We start from the raw sequence: 19,169 nt of genomic DNA, 5'->3' as shown, positions 1-19,169 counted from the left end.
CAGAATACGGGATGACTCATCATATTACATCACCGCCTAGGGTCTAGTTAACTACTGTCTACACGGTGGGCTGCGGCCTCAAGGCGGTGAAGCTTTTGATTATGTGTGGGGGCGCTTCGAGGTCAATGGCCGCCAATGACCGCGGGGCGGCCACGGCGAAATCGGGCTTTTTTTTGTGCCCCTCCGCAGAACGGCTTGACTCATCCTTGCCTTCTCCATCTTCCAAAAAGACATCGCGAAGCAATTGCACAGCTGCAACTATGGCTGTGGGATCCGCTTCGCTGCAGGGCCGCCTGGAGAGGTGGGCACAGCGCCTTAACAACCTTACCGTTTCGCCATTGACCCGAGACTACCCCGACACACAAAAGCACGAAGGCAAGCGGGCCATTGAGGCCTTTGAGACTCTGAACCTCCCCAATGAGATCCAGGTGGCCCTGAAGAAGCTTTCTGGATCTTCATCCTCCGATTTCACAGTCTTTCTGACTGCGTTCGTGGTTTTGGTTGCTCGTTTGACTGGCGACGAAGAGTGAGTGAATGCTTCGTCTTTCAATATCGGTGGAAGCTAACAACTACTTCATTAAAGCATTTCGGTTGCGACAAACTTGGCCGAGGACTCTCGCCCATTCGTGCTTCGAATTTCTTACGATGCCTCTGAAACCTTCTCTCAGCTCTATGCTAAGGTTAACAAGGTGCGTTATCTCTCCAGATCCTACCCGTTGAGCCTAATATTAATCTCTCGATAGACGTTCAATGAGGGTGCCTCTGATATTGTGCCCTTGGGCAGCCTCCGCTCGTATATCCAAGACAAATCCAAGTCTGAACGTACCCCTATCCTCTTCCGATTCGCTGCCTACGATGCCCCTGCCGCCTCACAAGAATACCCCGCGAACACTTTTGACAGCACCGATCTAGTGATCAATGTGTCATCTGAGCTGGGCGCATACTACAACCAACGTCTGTTCTCGAGCGCACGAATTGCTACGATTCTTAATCAACTGGTTCAAATTGTTAGCAATGCTGCCGCCAATCCAGAGGAAGCTGTGGGCCGGATCGATATGATGACCCCGGACCAGGTCGCACTTTTACCCGACCCCACGGCTGACTTGAACTGGTCCAAGTTCCGTGGTCCTATTCATGAAATCTTCGCTGAAAATGCGCAGAAGCACCCTGAGAAGCTTTGTGTCGTGGAGACCAAGTCGAGTAACTCCCCCCACCGGGAGTTCACCTATAAACAGATCAACGAGGCTTCCAACATTCTCGGACACCACTTGGTGCAGTCCGGCATCCAAAGAGGGGATGTTGTTATGGTTTATGCCTACCGGGGCGTGGATCTTGTCGTTGCAGTGATGGGTATTTTGAAGGCCGGTGCTACGTTCTCCGTTATCGACCCTGCCTACCCACCCGAGCGCCAAAATATTTATCTCGATGTTGCCCGCCCGCGTGCTTTGATCAAGATTGCCAAAGCCACCAGAGATGCTGGCGAAGTCTCGGACATTGTCCGGTCATTCATCAGTGATAACCTGGAGCTCCACACCGAGATTCCGGCTCTCGCCCTCCATGACGATGGAACTCTTACTGGTGGTTCTGTCGCAAGCAATGGCCAGGACGTGTTTGCTGAGCAGGTTGCACTGAAGTCGCAGCCTGTTGGTGTGGTTGTGGGCCCCGATTCCACCCCGACCCTGTCTTTCACATCTGGTTCGGAGGGCCGACCTAAAGGCGTCCGTGGCCGTCACTTCTCCCTGGCCTATTATTTCCCGTGGATGTCTGAAACATTTAAGCTCACTCCTGATGAGAAGTTTACTATGCTGAGTGGTATTGCTCACGACCCTATCCAAAGAGATATCTTTACCCCGCTGTTTTTGGGTGCTCAGCTTTTGGTGCCGGCCAAGGAGGATATCCAGAATGAGAAGTTGGCTGAGTGGATGCAGAATTATGGTGCTACTGTCACCCATCTCACCCCCGCCATGGGTCAGATTCTAGTCGGCGGCGCCTCTGCGCAGTTCCCTGCTCTCCACCACGCTTTCTTCGTGGGCGACGTTTTAATCAAGCGTGACTGCCGGTCTCTACAGCAACTGGCGAGAAATTGCTATATTACGAATATGTACGGCACAACAGAGGTGGGTTTTCTTTGGTCTATGGTCTATAATTTTGCGTCGTCCACGAGCTAACAAGAAGCAGACTCAACGTGCTGTCAGTTATTACGAGATTCCTAGCTACTCGAGCCAGGAAGGCTTCTTGGACACCATGAAGGACGTTATTCCTGCTGGTCGTGGTATGCTGGATGTGCAGATGCTGGTTGTCAACCGCTTCGATCCTTCCCGTATCTGCGCTATTGGCGAGGTTGGCGAAATCTACGTCCGCGCTGCCGGCTTAGCCGAGGGGTACCTTGGATCCCCTGAGCTGAATGCCCAGAAGTTCCTGACCAACTGGTTCGTGAAGCCTGAGGTTTGGACTGAAAAGGAGAGGGGCGGCAATGAACCTTGGCGGGAGTTCTACGTTGGCCCTAGAGACCGCCTATACCGCAGTGGCGACCTTGGTCGCTATACTCCCTCTGGAGACGTGGAGTGCTCCGGGCGCGCAGATTCTCAGGTCAAGATCCGTGGATTCAGAATTGAACTTGGCGAAATCGATACTCACCTGTCTCGCCATCCTCTGGTTCGTGAGAATGTGACTCTCGTTCGGCGTGACAAGTTTGAGGAGCCTACTCTTGTCAGCTACTTCGTGCCTGATATGAGTAAGTGGTCCGAATGGCTTGAGAGTAAGGGCCTTAAGGATGATGATTCGGGTGAGGGTATGGTCGGGATGCTGCGTCGCTTCCTTCCTCTGCGTAATGACGCTCGTGAGCACCTGCGCAGCAAGCTCCCTGCTTACGCTGTGCCGACGGTGATCATTCCGCTGAAGCGCATGCCTCTCAATCCCAACGGCAAGATTGATAAGCCTGCCTTGCCCTTCCCTGACACTGCGGAACTCAGTGCAGCTGCTCCTCGTCGCCGATCTTCGGCGATCCAGGCGCTCTCTGAGACCGAGCAAGCTCTCTGCCAAATTTGGGCCAAGCTTATTCCCAACGTGACCGCCCGCATGATTGGACCTGAAGACTCCTTCTTCGACCTCGGTGGGCACAGTATCCTAGCCCAGCAGATGTTCTTCGAGTTGCGCCGCAAGTGGCGCACTGTTGACATTAGCATGAGTGCCATCTTCCGCAGCCCAACTCTCAAGGGCTTCGCAGGCGAGATTGACCGTCTGCTTGATGTGGAGGCGTTTGCGACTAGCGACAAGGCCGCCACACAGGGCGCTACTGAGCCAGACGATGGCTACTCGAAGGACGCTCGCCAGTTGGTCAATGAGCTGCCCGAGACCTTCCCTACCAGGACAGAGGATCTGCTTACTCAACCGACTGTCTTCCTTACCGGCGCTACTGGCTTCCTGGGTGCCCACATTCTTCGCGACCTTCTCACTCGCAAGTCCCCTTCCACCAAGGTCGTTGCTCTAATTCGGGCCAAGAGCGACGAACAGGCTCTTGAGCGTCTTCGCTCTACTTGCCGCGCCTATGGCTTCTGGGACGACGAGTGGGTCAACAGGCTGGAAACCCGAAGTGGTGACCTTGGCAAGCCTCTGTTCGGCCTGTCCCAGTCCGCCTGGGACGACCTTAGCAAGCGTGTTGATGTAGTCATCCATAACGGTGCCCTTGTTCACTGGGTCTACCCCTACTCTACTCTCAGGGGTCCTAACGTCTTGGGCACCATCGATGCCTTGAAGTTGTGCGCTACCGGCAAGGCTAAACAGTTTGCCTTCGTCAGCTCTACTAGTGCACTGGATAACGACCACTACGTGCAAGAGTCTGAGCGTAGCCTTGCCGCTGGTGGTAATGGCGTAAGCGAAGAGGACGACATGGAGGGCAGTGCCGTTGGCCTTGGTACTGGTTATGGCCAGAGTAAGTGGGCTAGTGAACATTTGGTACGTGCTGCACGGGCACGCGGCCTAAAGGCCGGTATCATCCGATCTGGATACATCTTGGGTGATTCGACATCTGGTGTCTGCGTGACGGATGACTTCCTGACACGGTTCTGGAAGGGTTGTGTCCAGTTGGGCAGTCGCCCTCAAATTAACAACACGATCAACGCCGTGCCATCTGACTACGTCGTGAGGGTTGTCATTGCGACTGCTTTCCATCCCCCTAGCAATTCTACTGGCGTTGTCCATGTCACCGGACAGCCGCGCCTACGCTTCAATGAGTTCCTTGGAGCCCTAGAGAGCTACGGTTACCCTGTCAAGCAGATTGATTACATCCCATGGGCGGCGTCTCTTGAGCATTATGTCAATGATGGTCAGCACAACGACAAAGACTCTCAGCATGCCCTGTAAGTGACCCCATACCCGCCCTTGTACAATTTAGGCAATTACTAACCGTTGACTAGCATGCCACTGTACCATTTCGTTGTTTCTGACCTTCCCTCCAACAGCAAGGCACCGGAACTGGATAACGCATTCGCATCCGCCGCCTTGAGGGCCGATGCTGCCTGGTCTGGCGTTGATGCCTCCGCCGGTGCCGGGATTACGGTTGAGTTGATCGGGCTGTACGTGTCCTATCTGGTGGCAATTGGCTTCCTGCCCACGCCATCTGTCGCAGGATCCCGGCCTCTGCCGGCTGTGTCCATTACTGAGGAGCAAAAGAAGATGATCCTGAACGTCGGTGGTCGTGGCGGTGCCTCTTAAGTGATGGTGCGGCGGTTTAATCCGTATTATCATGTGCCGTGTCTTTAGGCGGCATGATTGTGGTTATACATAAAAGTACAAGCAATGCAGATCAGAATGAGCGAACTCCTTCTAGAAATTCATAATACTCGCGTAGAAGCCCCCGGTGTGTGGTTCTGTAATTGCTATTGCTGTATAGATTGTTCCGGTCAACCGAAAGCGCAAGGGGCCGATCCCGCCATCCCGACATTTCCCCTCGGAAGATTCGCCCCTCCAAACCATCAACACCCTGCCCGCCCAGGCACAGACCTTCCCGCCTGTTCCTCTTTCTAATACTTAATCACCTTTGTCAACAAGGAACACCTCTCCTTCTTCCTTTCCCTCATCTCCACCTTTCGCAACAAGACGGTATATAGCCATGTCTGAAGGTACGTACGGGCGCGCCCGGTCAACCTTTCTGCTCGGTCTTGGCGGGATTTCCCTTCTTACCCCATTCTTTCCCCAACATCTCATTCTTCCCACTTTGTCGTCGGATACTCGTGGCGCACACTCTGCAGTTGAGTCCAGGGCAAGTCGACCGCCGGGGTCGTGATAATTCCTGCTTCGTACTGCTCCTCATTCAACCCGGTGCCCGGTGTTTCAACCCCTTCCTTCTTATTGGCCTTGCCCCGAACACCAGTTCCCCCCACCGTTCGTCATGAGCGCGGCCGGACTCGCTATACGATCCCGCTTTCTCGCGCGCCCCAGTGAGGCCGCGCATCGGATCGCGGGTCAGCCTTTGCTTCTTGCCTCCTGTCCTGTTGTGATCCCGGCGCATCGTGTCTCTCCTTTCTCGACCTCCGCCCCTTCCTACTGCGCGAACCACAAACCCTCGGGCGCCACACAGACTAACAGCACCGCCTCGTCCACCACAGACAAGTACGCCGCTGGCCTGCGCAAGAACAAGGACTGGGCCGCCCAGACCGCGCGTGAGCACCCCGAACTCTTCCCAACCCTCGCAACCGGCCAGCAACCCCAGATCCTGTGGCTCGGCTGCTCTGACTCACGATGCGCCGAGACCTCCATGCTCGGCCTGCTGCCCGGCGACGTCTTCGTGCACCGCAACATCGCCAACATCCTGCATCCCGGTGACCTGAGCTCGGGCGCTGTCATCGAGTACGCCGTGAAGCACCTGCGCGTCAAGCACATCGTGGTCTGCGGCCACACTTCCTGCGGCGGCGTCGCTGCCGCCATGGGCAACAAGCAGCTTGGCATTTTGGACCCCTGGTTGCTGCCCTTGCGCCAGGTGCGCGAGCGTAACCTTGCTGTTTTGCAGAAGCTGTCACCTGTTGAGGCTGCGGAGAAGCTGGCTGAGCTGAACGTCCGCGAGAGCCTGAACGTTGTCACCCAGAAGGATGTCGTCCTGAGCGCTATCCAGGAACGTGGCCTCCAGGTCCACGGACTGATCTACGAGGTTGGCTCTGGTGTTCTCCGTGAGCTGGATACCTCGGACTCGGATGAGGCGATCAAGGCACGGTTGGTGGCCTTCAAGACCGATGCTTAAGTCTTTGATAATTCTTTACCGAGCGTATGTAGCACAGTGGGGGTGTACTGGGGCATAGAATTTTTCTTTCCGGTGGCGTACAGCTCGAACATGATGAATGACGACAAGGTGAATCCTATTTCAACTCTTGGAAATCGTAGAGGGTCATTAGGTTTCAGTAAATGAGGCCTCCCCATTCCTTTTTGGCAAGGAGTGAGTGACGGCAGACTGTTGTACATTGAAATCACCCTCCGTTTGCCTCTTTAAAACAGCGTTGAGGCCCTTTTGTGCAGACCCCATCATTCTCTGGTTCGGCTGTGCCTAGGCAGTCTTTGCCCTTCCCCCCCCCATGGCTAGCAATAGATTTGCAGCCGGACGCTAGCTTCGACACTGGCCTCTGGCGTATCTTTGTGGACCCAAATAATTTTCCGACGCCACAAGGACCTACCACAACTTAATCCCGAAGAAGCATAGTATGCCACCTCCAATGAAACTGAAGCAACCACCGCTCCAAAAAAAAGCCCTAGTGAGGCTAATGACCGGGGACTCGATTGGGCCAGCCTATTCCTGGCCGACCGCCAAGTGATAGGTAGCATGCTCTGACTCAACGCTGTCATCAAGGCTTTGGGGCTGACGGAGTGGGGCGAGCTGCAGATCCTCCAGAAATAAACCAGTGAGATAATGGCACATCAGACGTGTGTTGCAGGCGATACTGTGCTTGTACAGTGACTTTAGGCAGCTACGGTCGTCGGTGACTTCTGCCTTGGCCCAGGAGCAAAGTATAAAAGACTGAGAGTCTTTCTCCATCATCGACTGACTTGGATCATCTTGCGTAGGCTATCTTCCTTGCCGGGTTTTATATACTTGAGATATTCTCACAGAGCATTCGCCTGGGCGCATCTTCTATCCTTGGCCACGCTCATACCCGGGTTATCTTTTCAGTGTTCTCGGCTCACTTCTGCTTCAAATTCACAGCTAGATTATCTACACTTTACAAGCACAATTTAGTACATCTTGCCTCACTACCATGGCGCAGGACACCAACGGAATTCTGGCTGGAGGCGGCGCCAGCAACTCCACCACAAACGGCACTGGTAAGTGAGCACGATAGACATATACAACATCGTCAGGTTTCCCTACTAACACATATTAGAGAATGAGACCGCACAGGAAGAAGAAACCAAGTACGCCCCGCACGGATCCATCTGCGGCGCTCGGAACCTCTACCAGACCAAGCCCGATGAGAATGGTGAAACATCGTGGACCAAGGACCTGCCCGAGACCTTGGTCGCGCCCGCCGAGGACGAGGATTCTGCACAATACGCAATGCTTGTACGGCACACAAAATGTTACGATGGGCGGAAGAGCCTGTCAATCCACTCAGTGGTTGTTCAAAGTGAGGCACTCAAGACGTTCCTGGGCAAGGTTCTCGACGGATACCCCGGCGTCACTACCACTTTGGAGCGCCTAGAATTTACTCAGCCATTCAAGCCGTTGGTCCACCGATGGGAGGACCTTGTGATGGCTCGTGAAGACGAAGTACTGGACGCGGTTACGAAAGAGCACGTTGACCTCTTCTATAAGATTCTCGAAGCGGAGCTGCGTGACACCCTCGCACGCAAGAAGGATCTCATTCGCAATGGGGTTATCACGCACCCGCTCATTTGGACGCTTTTTGAGCCCGATGATGCGGTCATCAGCAACACTAGCATCCCTCGGGGCTTCCTGTTTTCTGACTGCAGCATCAACTGCCGGACAAAAGCATGGGTCCTCACTTGCAGACACATCGACTTCGACGGTGAAGATTTCGGATACAAGGATGAGGATTTTGCCGCAAACCCGTTCATTGGAACTACACCCATTACTTCTTTGCCAGTCTTCCCACTGAAGTATCATCCCGAGAAGGAAGCCATCCGCGAAAAGCTCATTGCCCAAGGAAAGCGCTGGGAGGAGCACAAAGGCTACCACTACAGGCAATACGAAGGCGTGGCCGTTGGTTTCTCGGAAGACGACGAGACCAAGCGGTACCACGTCAAAAGCAGGATCATCATCGACGCTGAAGCATTTAATGTCTTCCACCCGTACAAGTCTATCCACGTGTGGGGGTACAGCGACATACCCCAGGAGCTGAACGACGATCTGCTTATGATTACTTCCCACATGGTGTACGGTTATTCCCTGAAGGACAAGGAGTGGCTGCAATTCTCTCTTTATTGTACATCAGATATTGAATGGGACTCCCACGCCTTCGAGTCTCTCGTCCTTCCCCAGGAACAGCAAGACTTAAAAGAGCTGATTCTAGCCTTTGCAAAAGCCCAATCCAAGCAGCTAGACAGCTTTGACGATGTCGTTCACGGCAAGGGCCGGGGAATCATTATGCAACTCAGCGGGCCCCCGGGAGTGGGCAAGACTTTGACGGCGGAGAGCGTGGCTGAGGTGATGCAGGTTCCACTGTATGCAATGAGCGCGGGCGATCTGGGGACCAGTGCAGATGCAGTTGAAAGAAGTCTGAAGGACATCCTCCGCATGGTCCCCAAGTGGGGTGCTGTCCTTCTCCTAGACGAGGCCGATGTCTTTATGGAAGCCCGTTCCTCGACTGACCTGCAGCGCAACGAGCTTGTGTCGATTTTTCTGCGGATGCTGGAGTACTACGAGGGTATTCTCTTCCTCACCACTAATCGTGCTGAGCATATCGATCCGGCCTTTGAATCTCGGATTCACGTGTCGCTGGCTTATAAGGAACTTGAGGCCCCCTCGAGGCGGCATATTTGGAGCCAGTTCTTGGGCCGCTCTGCCAATGCGGCTACTTTCTCAGACGAGCAGCTGGAAAAGCTGGCCGCAGTGCAGCTGAATGGCCGGCAGATTAAGAATATGATGAAAACTGCTAGCCTGCTGGCCTGGTCTCAGCAGAAGCAGCTGGGATATCAGCATATCGAGACGGTGCTCAATCTCCGTACGAGCAATGCGCTAAAGCTAACCTGAGATACGATAGGGGCTTATAGTATACTTGTGGCTACACGACGGAAGTGACGTTGGAATGTTTCTTACAAATACACTATAATAGGTGATAAGAATAGCAAGCCTTCAACCTCTAACCTTCGACGTGGAGAACTCGTTTCACAACGATCTTTCTATCATTCACTTCATGTGGGATTTATGTGCCTTGTTCTCTTTTTGGCTACGTAGATATGTTATATGATTTATTCCCGATTCTTCACCCTTTCTGCGGCCATTATCTCGAGGGAAATAGATACGGCGCTTCCACTTGCCTTAGATAGCGAGTCACCATGGGGTTCCCACACCTTCCTGCTCGAGGAGACTACCGTGTCCAAATTCCATACCCCAAGCAAAATGAGTTCGAGAGACGAATATCCACTCCCCGCGAACACCGACATTTCATCAACGAAACGAATGATATTACCGATGATTACTGAGTTTATGACTCCCAATCGCACAAGATCCAACCCTGGTCCGATCATTGCGTATAATGATTTTATTCCCGCAATGGCTCAATCGTCTCCAGCGCAGAGGGGTGATAAGTTGCCTCTTGGGGATCTCCTAACGTGATCTAGCATGTAGGACTCCCTTCTCTTCTCCTCTTTGGCTGCAAATACTCATTCCCGGGCCTTGGCAGGGATATGTCTCTCAGATACTGGCAGTATATTTGACCATTTCCTTGGGGCAAGCAATCTCGAACGATGTCGTACCACTACCTAAACCACTTCACCCAGTGCGAATGAAGAGGCGCTCTATGTAGTTTTTGTCTGCATACGCAAGACCGGCTGCTGGTCTGAGACCCTGGTTCTGAAATACACGTTATTATCGACAGAATCCACTGTGTGATGAAATCCACCAGCTTGGCTGCGGCGCCGGCGTTGTCAGCGGCTTCACGCCGCTGAATGCTGTCGACCACCACCAACAACAACCAAAAGATTAGAACCGAGAACAGCGATGAAAGAACTAGTGAAGCTCGCCAGAAAATCTGCGCAATCATCTTAGCCGAAGATTCCCGTTCTCCATAGCATGAGAGAAGAAGGGGCATCTGCCTCGAGACAGCGTTAGCATCATTCTCAATATTTAAGATACCGAGTTTATTCAAACTGATCGCCGCAATATGCAGAAGGCTATGAAGGAACCGGCTACGTAAAAATCCACGGCCACTGATTGGACGGCGCGATACTACCGGCGAGAAAGATGTCTCACTCGGGCACGGTCAGTTCCCAGTTCGTCTCTCCACTCCACCTAACTACCCCGCTTTTATTTAGCTTTTGATCAGATTGTACAGTCTAATACTCTTCCGCAATTCTATGCGGATTGACCAATGCGATATTGTGCTGTCCATCTGCGTCCCAAGGGCGAAGAATCATGACTAAGCTTATAGAGAATCACATGACTCGGCTATTGTTTGGCCCGTTCGCCACCCCCTGAGATCGCGCACTAAGATTTGATGGCCAGTGGTGGTTGGACGGAGGCAAAAATGTCATTGTCTGAACTTATCTCGGATTTCGGCTGAGGGGTATTAGCGATACATCTGGCTTCTTGCCCGGGATTGGACCTCGAAACCCGAATAAGTGGCTCGGCATTCGATGGATCCATCTATGGAAGGAATCTAGGCGTTCACGAATGCTCTTTTCACTCCGAGGGTTGTGAATACGGAGAACACGTGTCTGGACTGACAGGCTCTTGATCTTCCATTCACAATGTGTTGTCGAGTGAGACCATCGGGGTGCCAGTCGCCGGGGGGTATCTGGATCCTTAGAAAATCCCGTAGCTCCGTCATCGCCAATGACATCCCAAAAAGCGCTTCAACGGGAATCCAGGCACGGAGCTGCATCACCGGGGCCAACTACAATGCTTGTTGCGGCCCCTATTGGACCCACTGGGGTCCGCCCTCCAGCCGGGCCGCCCTCCAATCTCGATTCTCCGCCCTCTCACCTGCCCTCCCTGTCGTTTCGCGACCCGGGCCTATTTTTGACCTTTCCGCCTCTCCTTCATGGCCGATTTTGCTTAACGTCCCTCTTTTCTGAACCGCCATGTTTTGGACCGGCCTGTTGCTGCTGTTCTTGCAACATGTGGTTGCCTGGCACTCCGACGATGACTTGATGTCCTTTGTGACGGTAAGCCGACGCGGGTTGGACGGTGTATGGAGGTCTGGACTGGATTGGCTAACCGGTCTATCCTCAGCTTCCCGACGTGAGGGCCGTGAAATTCGATATCACGTACCAGGATCGCGAACGTGTCGCGCCGGGATACTGGTTTGTCTCGCCGTATTTGCACATCGAGCCCGATGAGCCTACCAGCCTGTACGAACAGTACCAGGTCGGCCCACATATCTATGATCAGGATGGGGTATGTTCTCGCGTTGTACCAACCTTCCTATCAAGCGAGGGCTGACTCGATTCTCCATCTGATAGCATCTCGTCTGGACCGGGTCGCCCATGTTCGACAACCGCAATGTCTTCGACTTCAAGGTCATCAACAGCTTCGGCAATGAACCTCACATTTCGCTGATTTTGCAGTACGCAAACGACGACAGCGAACGTGGATTTGGAATGATCTTGGATAAGAACTACGAGGTTTCCCGGAAGATTCCTTTACGGCCCGATCTCGGCGCCTTTGATATCCACGAATTCAATGTTCTCAAGGACGGAAAGACTGCCGTCGCAACCGTCTATCTCACCGAGGAGATTTCCCTGGCGGAATTCGGTCGTCCGGAGGAACAGACATGGTTGGAGACCGGTGGCTTTGCGGAGATCGATCTGAACACCGCCGAGGTGACTTACGAGTGGAGATCATACAACCAGATTCCTTTGCAAGAGACCGTTCATTACCTCCCCGACTCGGTGCCAGAAGGACCGCCAGGCTGGGATTACGTGCATATCAACTCGGTTGACAAGAACGACAACGGAGATTATCTGATTTCGATGCGCTTCACCAATACTCTTTATCTAATATCCGGCGTGGATGGCCACATCATCTGGCGACTTGGTGGCCAACAAAATGGCGACTTTGCCCAGGATTTCATCTTTTCCAAACAACACGATGCTAAATTCCTCGAATCTTCGGGAACGCGCCATGTCATTTCCTTCCTCAACAATGCATCTGACGAGGAGAATGCCGAGGAGGAGGTCTCTTCAGCCTTGATCATCGAGGTGGAATCAGGCACAGTACCAATGACCGCCAGAGTTCTCCACCGTTACAATCGTCCCGATGGCAGCCTCACTCGACTCCGTGGCAACGCTCAGGTACTCCCGAACCAGAACATGTTTGTGTGCTGGAGCCAAGGTGGCTATATCTCGGAGTTCTCATCCGAGGGTGATACACTAATGAGTGCCCAATTCACCTCTCCTCGCTACTCAAACTACCGAGCCTACAAATTTGAATTCACCGGGCGTCCTCATACTCCTCCCGATGTCGTCTCGTCTGTATTTGGCACTGACGAAACGAATCTCGTTACCACATTCTGGGTCAGCTGGAATGGCGCTACCGACATCGCTTCCTGGAATTTCTATGCCCAGGCCTCGCAATTTGATAAGCCTGTCTTTGTCGGCAACACCTCGAAGGTCGATTTTGAAACAATGTTTATCGCGAAGGGATATCTCGACTGGATCACCGTTGAGGCCGTCGATCGAGATGGCAATGCCTTTGGCATTTCTGCCGTGCATCGAACCACCTTCCCCAGCTGGGAGGCCTCGGGATGGACGGGTTACTCGTCAACCCCACGACCTCTTAACCCCGCAACGATTTACCAGGGAGATGGTAGCATTCTCGCGACTGAGAAGGCTAGCGAGGACGGCTTCTTTTCGGTCGCGGATGGCACAGCGGATGCTCAGCTCAAAAAGGCTACCGTAACCCTGATGAACACATACGAGACCATTCGCAGCATTGGCGGTCTCTTCGCTCTCATCCTGCTCCTGGCCGTGATGAGCGGTATCTTGGCGAGCTATATGCTGCTTCGCGGCTGGCGGGTCCGGCTATACCAGCGAGCTCCCCTGGAGGAGGGGCTCCCTGAAGAAGAGGCTCAGCTCCGACCGGGTATGGACGATTGATTATCGTCAGGTGAAACATCGCCTTGAATTACTATCTTGTATGCATGGGCTGCGGGGGATTATTGTACATTAGTGTTTTTACACTGGCATGGCATGTTGTTTTTTTGTTGTAAATAGCCTCCAATCTGTTCATCTTCACTAATTTAACTGATCAATACAGCCACTCGGTTGAATCTTCGCATAACAAAAGATTGATATCGGTTTTTATTTATTTATTGGGAATGAGCGGAACGCGCATTGCGACATCGAAGTCTACTTGACCTTCTCCACTCACCAACCGCGAAGCATGTATCAATCAAGGATTACATGCTCCTCGACGTAGCACTGACTGTTCATTCCAAACTTTCCGTTAAATTGCAGCTGCAGGACTACACAGGAAGGTGTCAACGCAACCGCCGGATTTCCGGTAACCCACCCGTTTTGGCGGGATCCTCAGCCCTCGGCGAATCCTAGAGCTGCTAACACGCATGCTGGGTCAGCAGGCCCAGGTATAGTTAACTATCGGGTTGAAGAATGCATCTCCGCGTTCTGGCCCACTGATTACATGAGAATCACCTGGCGAGGGTCGCAAGGGATTCCCGAAGCGCGGTTCTCGGGAATAATGGGAGCGCCATTCCCAAGGTATCATTCCCGAAGTATTATTCCCGTCCTTATCGCTCTTTTTTTTATTCCCGTACCTTCTATTTAGGTCCTTGGGTCACTCAAATCGCCACAAAGCGATTTTTGTTGCAAACACCAGTCACATCTCGTCCTCAGGACCGTATCTCCAGTTCTCCATTCACTGTCACAAACCTGGGTAACTGACAGCACACAATGCCGTCTACCAGTCTCTGCCAAGACGAGGCATGCCCTCCATACAGCCTCATGGACGATTATAGCGAGGGAGCTCACCCACAAATTCTGGAAGCTCTTCTTCGAACCAATTCAACGCAGCAAGTCTCCTACGGGAATGACGACTACTGCAATAATGCCAGACAGTTGATCCGCCAAAGGATTAATTGCACTGAGGATGAGGCAGATATCTTCTTCGTCCCCAGCGGGACATCAGCCAACCTCATTTCAATCGCCAGTTGCCTCCGTCCATACGAGGCTGTGATTACTCTGGAATCTGGCCATATTGCATGCAAAGAAGCTGGTGCTATCGAAGCAACTGGGCACAAGCTCATCCTTGTCCCCGCCGTCGACGGAAAGATGACAGCGACGAATCTCCGAAAAGCTTTCCAGCAAAATCAATTCTTCCCGCATATGGCTAAGCCGCGGTTGCTGTATATCTCCAATGCCTCAGAGACTGGGACAGTATACACGAAGAGCGAAATGAGCACTCTTTCTGCACTGTGCAAAGAATTGAATCTTTTGCTTCTCGTGGATGGTGCCCGAATCGGCACTGCCATGTGCTCGAAGAAAAACGACATGACTTTACGCGATATTTTCGATTTTTCTGACATCTTCTGGATTGGCGGAACCAAGGCCGGCGCGCTACTGGGTGAAGCCATTGTCGTCAAGAAGGCTCTCGCGGAAGGATTTGTCTTCCACCTCAAACAGCACGGCGCTTTGCTGGCGAAGGGCCGTATTCTGGGTGTTCAGTTTATGGAGCTCTTCCGGAATGATCTTTTTTTCACCTTAGCTACTCATGCCAACTCTATGGCTGAGAAGATCTCGGCGAGCTTCGAGACGTTGGGATATAAATTAGCTGCAGAGACAGCGACGAATCAGGTGTTTGTCACTCTTCCACAGCGGTTGATTCGGACACTGCAGGAAAGGTTCCGATTCTACACCTGGGAGCAGCTGGATGACGGGCAGGTGATTGTGAGGATTGTGACGTCTTGGGCTACAGACGAGTTGCAGGTTGACAAGTTCAATGCGTCGGTGCAACAGTGGACTGTGGCAAACAGGGACGTCACCACCATTTAGGAGCGTTGCATATAGATACCAGAGCATACTTGATAGAGCATAGTTCAGAAGCAACTTTAATACACTTACCAATTAGCAACTAACGTCACCGTGGTACCTTACATTAACTTACTTGTGTGTCGAATAGTAAATTAAGTCACATGACTAGGATTATCTGGATCAAGTAATTTAGACACCTGGAATATCAGGGAACCTCCGATGCTTCTCTCCTTCCTGCTGGCCCCTCCCGGAGAATAGAATGGGTTTTATCTGAACGCACCTCCTGTCCATTCTAACCTTTCTGTTTCATGGAAATAGAACTTCCTTATGAATTGTGTATGACGACCATCCCATCTTCCTCTCATAACCGACTCTAGCCAGTCCAATGAGGCTATCAATATCATGTGATGCGTGTCGGTATGTCTGTATTAACTTATTCAGCAGAACAAATAAGTTCTTGCGCTGACTTCAATACACAGTCGAGCCAAAGTCAAATGCATTCATGAAGGAAGTCCTCCTTGCCGGCGCTGTCAGAGAACCGAGACCGAGGGCTGTGCTTTGACAGACCCTCGGGAATCACGGGCACGGAGACGCAGTAGCACGGCCGGATCGGGGCCTTCGCGAAAGCGAAAAGCCACCGCAAATCCATCTCCCGCTATTGAAGGCCGCCAACACCTAAGCAGACGCAGCTCTGGAACTGTTACAGATGCTCACTGGAATCCCATCTCGTCCTTGTCCGCGTCGACCGTCATCAGCGCGATTGAGACGTACCGGAAAAAATTTCCGATCGCGAATTTTCTGCATTATCCTTCACTGATATCAGATATCTCATCTAATTTTGAGTCTGTGGATGCAGTGTTCATTGCATCGCTTCTATCGCTATGTGTTCGCTTTATGGGCGATGATGGGTTGGATGGCGAGGAGACGTATGCCAATTACGCTCAAAAGCATCTCGCACACCGAGCGATGGAAGCCCCCTCCCTATATCTTGCTCAGTCTCTGGTGATGATCTCATTCTACGAATGGGGTACTGGCAGACCTTACCAGGCATGGATGTATAGTGGTATGTTTGTTCGGAGGGCATGAGAGGTGCAATCCCGCACGGAGCATACGCTGACCTCTCTAGGAATGGCCACATATATGATTCAGTCTCTACTCAAGATGGCGGATGACAGTATGGAACACAGTCCACAAGAGTTTCATGCATCTCAAACACAGTATGAGCAACTTGTCCGTACCTATTGGTGCTGCTTTGCGCAAGACTGCGAGCTGAGTTCTGGTGCTCGGCAACATTTTGCTCTATCATTCTCTCAGATCTCGGTCCCACTTCCCATCAGCGACCGAGACTTCACATTCAATCACCTGCCGGAGAGGAGGTTAATGCCGGCCGACATGAACAAGCAATGCCCACAGGCAAATAATTTGACAATCGAGAACGGTCTGACAATAGTCACTCGGGGATTCGATATTTTTGTGCGAATTCTTAGATTCGCCAACGAACATCGCCGCTCCCTGGCATCCTTCAGTGCAGATGATTCACCCATGTCGCCTCTTCATAAGACATGGCAAAGGCTGAAAGGCGAGCTGGATGAATGGCGCTCACTCCAAGACAGAACAGTCAAATATCCTAATACCAGTGCACAGGCGCATGTTGCCCTGGGATATGGAGAACTGTTTGCATATATAAACTTGCTCTACTTTATGAGGTATGGCCTGACGCGAGATTTTCCACCCAAGAAGAAGCTAGCTCACTATGAACTTTAGCATCGTTTTCCTGCATCGTGATCGCTTTCTCTCTAATCTAAAACCCCATTCCGACGTTTTTCATGACATGAGCGACAATGACCAATACCAGCCCGACACAATTCGGCAACTTTTCCAGGCTGTACAACATATCTCCAGCGTTTTAACGGCACTAGAATCTTCTGAGGCATCTGTGATGACCCCTTACTCCGGATTCAGTGTGTTTGTCGCAGCACACATCAACATGTATGGTACTCTTATTCCACAACAATATCCGGGAGGACTCGATCGAGCAGAGAATGAAAAGAGTCAAAATATGATGTATCTCGAACGGCTAAGTAAATTGTGGCCAGTTGGTCGAAGCTGGGTAAGTGTCTATTACTCGTGTAAACCCCTGTCTTTGTTTGCAGACCACCTAATACTCCACAGTGGCGAACTGTCCAGGACGCCAACCGATTCTACGAAACAGTGAAGAGTACGCAGACACACCCAGACTCTGCCATGCACAGCCCAAGGCGTTTAGCATTGGCAGGGACTTTGGACGAATATGGTGACATCCGTTCACGTCCAAATCGTGATCTGCATGCGACAAGATCGGTGACCGCGGAGGCTCGCCATATGCAAAGCACACCCCAACCGCATGGACCCACGGTTTCTTTGCCTGCCAATGAAGGCGAAGCCGCATTCATTTCACGGGATCAGAGTGGCCCCGGGAGTCATCATGATCTTGAAACTGATATGTTTCAATGGCCCTTCATTGACGCTTCTTGGTCTGCTGGGTTTGATGCTGGGCTGGATGGACTGTGGCACCACTCTGGATTGTTTGAACCGAATGCTCCCTGGAGATAGCGACCCGATCAATGACTTGCTAATGAATGGATAAAACTGCCTAAAATAGTGAAATCATGGTATCTAAGTTAGTCTGGGCTCTATAATACATTCGTGAGTTGTGTCAACGACTCTGGCTATCTGTACTTTCCACGGTCTGTTCCACTGCGATCGTCTTTCTAATCCCGTCATCATTATAAATCGAGTCGCTTGCGTCTGGAGCGCCTGCAAAGGAAATGAGATGGCTTTGGTCATTCTGATCACCGAAATTCGGTGTCTTGCCAAATCGGCCGGCGGAGTGAGAATTGTTCCCTGATTTGCGATCCCCTAGTTGAACATCGGAGCTTTGGTTATAGTATTTCTGGGACGAATATGCTCTCCGGTAGTGGGCGTAAAGGACGTTTAAAACAGGAAGACAGGCGCAGATCAATCCGATACCACCTTCGGCATTGCTGAAGACAGTTAGGGCGTGAATATCAGAGACGATGAGGTGGAATGACTTACCCCGACATGATAACACACATGAAAACGATACTCTGATCCGTTGAATTGCCATCTTTCAACACCAGCACCAGTCGGTACACACTGAACCCTGTGGCAAGACCTCCAGCACCGAGAATTCCAATCACACGAAGCTTTCGACTGCGCTCCATTTGTAGCGACCATGTCAATGGCAGTGGCAGAACAAGGATGATGAGATCGCTAACCACGCTAATCACCGAGTCGGCTATAAGAGCGGCAGCCTGGTCAAGACATGAGCCCCCGCCGTTTGGAAGCTCTCCGAGCCAGTATAGCGGAATCGGATCACACATTCGGATCTTGACTATAAGGGCGATGGTGTAGTAGGTGCACAGACAGCCGAGGAGAATGTAGATAAACCACACCTTGCCACGGTAGGGTGCAAAAATGCGGGTTAGGATGGATAGAAGGGCGATTTTGACGAACAGTGCCATTGGGCAATAGAGAATGGTGGCGATGTAGCAGAATTTCTTGTATTGGACCTTGGTCTCCTCACGTAGGTCATCGAAGTGGTATCCTCCGCCATGGTTTCCGACTGAAAGGCATAAGTGACATGTCGCAACCATCCCCGGTCCGTCGTGAAGACTCACCGACAATACTAATCCCGCAGTATCCCATGAACAGACCCTATGGAGTCAGCAAGCTTCCCACGCAAGTCAGTTAACGGGAACCATACCCAAGCCACGGCGCATGCATCTACGGCGATAAGGTCAGCGAAGGTCCCTGCAAGGTATTCTCAATCAAATACAAAACTTACAGTCTTCAATCCCGAGGCTCTGCTTAAATCGCCATCGGGTGTAGAAGCGCAGCGCCACAAAGATCGATACGATCGGAATGCAGAGACATTGCGTCACAAGATTGACTGTGTGGTAAAGGTCATGTGGCTTGCTGGCAGTCATGTTGACAGCGACGCCAGAATTCCACAG

At 52.0% G+C, this 19,169-nt stretch overlaps 7 protein-coding genes across 7 annotated transcripts; 6 read left to right on the top strand and 1 right to left on the bottom strand.

Moving 5' to 3' along the window:
* Positions 1-260: 260 nt before the first annotated feature.
* On the top strand, positions 261-4,713 carry aarA (L-aminoadipate-semialdehyde dehydrogenase; the record flags this gene model as incomplete). Its single annotated transcript, XM_056686080.1, has 5 exons — positions 261-526; positions 584-689; positions 744-2,117; positions 2,179-4,358; positions 4,416-4,713. The coding sequence occupies 5 exons, from the start codon at positions 261-263 to the stop codon at positions 4,711-4,713; spliced, it is 4,224 nt and encodes a 1,407-aa protein (XP_056544822.1).
* A 676-nt stretch (positions 4,714-5,389) lies between these two features.
* Positions 5,390-6,235, top strand: N7482_003954 (carbonic anhydrase; the record flags this gene model as incomplete). Its single annotated transcript, XM_056686079.1, has 1 exon — positions 5,390-6,235. One exon carries the CDS (start codon positions 5,390-5,392, stop codon positions 6,233-6,235), a length of 846 nt encoding a protein of 281 aa, XP_056544821.1.
* A 1,006-nt stretch (positions 6,236-7,241) lies between these two features.
* On the top strand, positions 7,242-9,196 carry N7482_003953 (ATP-binding protein; the record flags this gene model as incomplete). The annotated part of the gene is made up of 2 exons (XM_056686078.1): positions 7,242-7,308; positions 7,368-9,196. 2 exons carry the CDS (start codon positions 7,242-7,244, stop codon positions 9,194-9,196), a joined length of 1,896 nt encoding a protein of 631 aa, XP_056544820.1.
* Positions 9,197-11,247: 2,051 nt separating this feature from the next.
* N7482_003952 (uncharacterized protein) lies at positions 11,248-13,263 on the top strand (the record flags this gene model as incomplete). Its single annotated transcript, XM_056686077.1, has 3 exons — positions 11,248-11,331; positions 11,399-11,563; positions 11,629-13,263. 3 exons carry the CDS (start codon positions 11,248-11,250, stop codon positions 13,261-13,263), a joined length of 1,884 nt encoding a protein of 627 aa, XP_056544819.1.
* Positions 13,264-14,076: 813 nt separating this feature from the next.
* N7482_003951 (threonine aldolase family protein) lies at positions 14,077-15,174 on the top strand (the record flags this gene model as incomplete). The annotated part of the gene is made up of 1 exon (XM_056686076.1): positions 14,077-15,174. The coding sequence occupies one exon, from the start codon at positions 14,077-14,079 to the stop codon at positions 15,172-15,174; it is 1,098 nt and encodes a 365-aa protein (XP_056544818.1).
* A 364-nt stretch (positions 15,175-15,538) lies between these two features.
* On the top strand, positions 15,539-17,745 carry N7482_003950 (transcription factor domain-containing protein; the record flags this gene model as incomplete). Its single annotated transcript, XM_056686075.1, has 5 exons — positions 15,539-15,570; positions 15,633-16,216; positions 16,280-16,859; positions 16,918-17,263; positions 17,326-17,745. 5 exons carry the CDS (start codon positions 15,539-15,541, stop codon positions 17,743-17,745), a joined length of 1,962 nt encoding a protein of 653 aa, XP_056544817.1.
* Positions 17,746-17,848: 103 nt separating this feature from the next.
* N7482_003949 (uncharacterized protein) lies at positions 17,849-19,142 on the bottom strand (the record flags this gene model as incomplete). The annotated part of the gene is made up of 5 exons (XM_056686074.1): positions 17,849-18,176; positions 18,229-18,778; positions 18,834-18,870; positions 18,920-18,939; positions 19,001-19,142. The coding sequence occupies 5 exons, from the start codon at positions 19,140-19,142 to the stop codon at positions 17,849-17,851; spliced, it is 1,077 nt and encodes a 358-aa protein (XP_056544816.1).
* Positions 19,143-19,169: the final 27 nt, after the last annotated feature.

The sequence above is a fragment of the Penicillium canariense genome (genome assembly GCF_028826845.1).
Source record: "Penicillium canariense strain IBT 26290 chromosome Unknown utg000002l_segment0_segment0, whole genome shotgun sequence".
In the NCBI taxonomy this organism is placed as follows: domain Eukaryota; kingdom Fungi; phylum Ascomycota; class Eurotiomycetes; order Eurotiales; family Aspergillaceae; genus Penicillium; species Penicillium canariense.
The sequence above is the reverse complement of the archived record's forward strand: the minus strand, read 5'-3'. Positions and strand labels throughout refer to the sequence as shown.